Genomic DNA, 397 nt, shown 5'->3' with positions numbered 1-397 from the left:
GCAATTCTCTATAATATTTTAATATTTAGTCAGTTCTAGCTCATTAATTTTTCTTTCAAATCCATATGCTTTGAAAGTCAATGAAATGGCAAGTGTGTCATATATAATCCACATATATATACTCACAGATGAGGCAAAGGGGTTTACAGTAAGAGGAATAGAAGAGACAGAACTAGTTGCAGCATCCACAGTAGTAGTAGCAGAAGCCCCTACATTGCCCCCATGACCCTCAACTTTGGCCCTCTTGTGGGATGGCGGACTTGGCCCCTGGAGGTGGTCAGCTGGGTCCCTGGAACATAACATGCCTCTCAACACACTGCGTTACTAAGTCAACATGCACACTGCAACTGGACCAACACCAACGGCAAGAGAAGAGGTTCATAGCAAATTTGTACTT

The 397-nt window shown here is 42.8% G+C and overlaps 1 protein-coding gene across 1 annotated transcript in view; it reads right to left on the bottom strand.

Moving 5' to 3' along the window:
• Window positions 1-397, bottom strand: part of LOC119590603 — an 11,298-nt gene that overhangs the window by 3,109 nt on the left and 7,792 nt on the right. The window contains exon 8 of the mRNA XM_037939281.1: window positions 127-289. Within this exon, the coding sequence (XP_037795209.1) occupies window positions 127-289 (163 nt within the window). The remainder of the gene's footprint in view (window positions 1-126; window positions 290-397) is intronic.

The sequence above is a fragment of the Penaeus monodon genome, chromosome 27 (genome assembly GCF_015228065.2).
Source record: "Penaeus monodon isolate SGIC_2016 chromosome 27, NSTDA_Pmon_1, whole genome shotgun sequence".
Lineage (NCBI taxonomy): Eukaryota > Metazoa > Arthropoda > Malacostraca > Decapoda > Penaeidae > Penaeus > Penaeus monodon.
The sequence above is the reverse complement of the archived record's forward strand: the minus strand, read 5'-3'. Positions and strand labels throughout refer to the sequence as shown.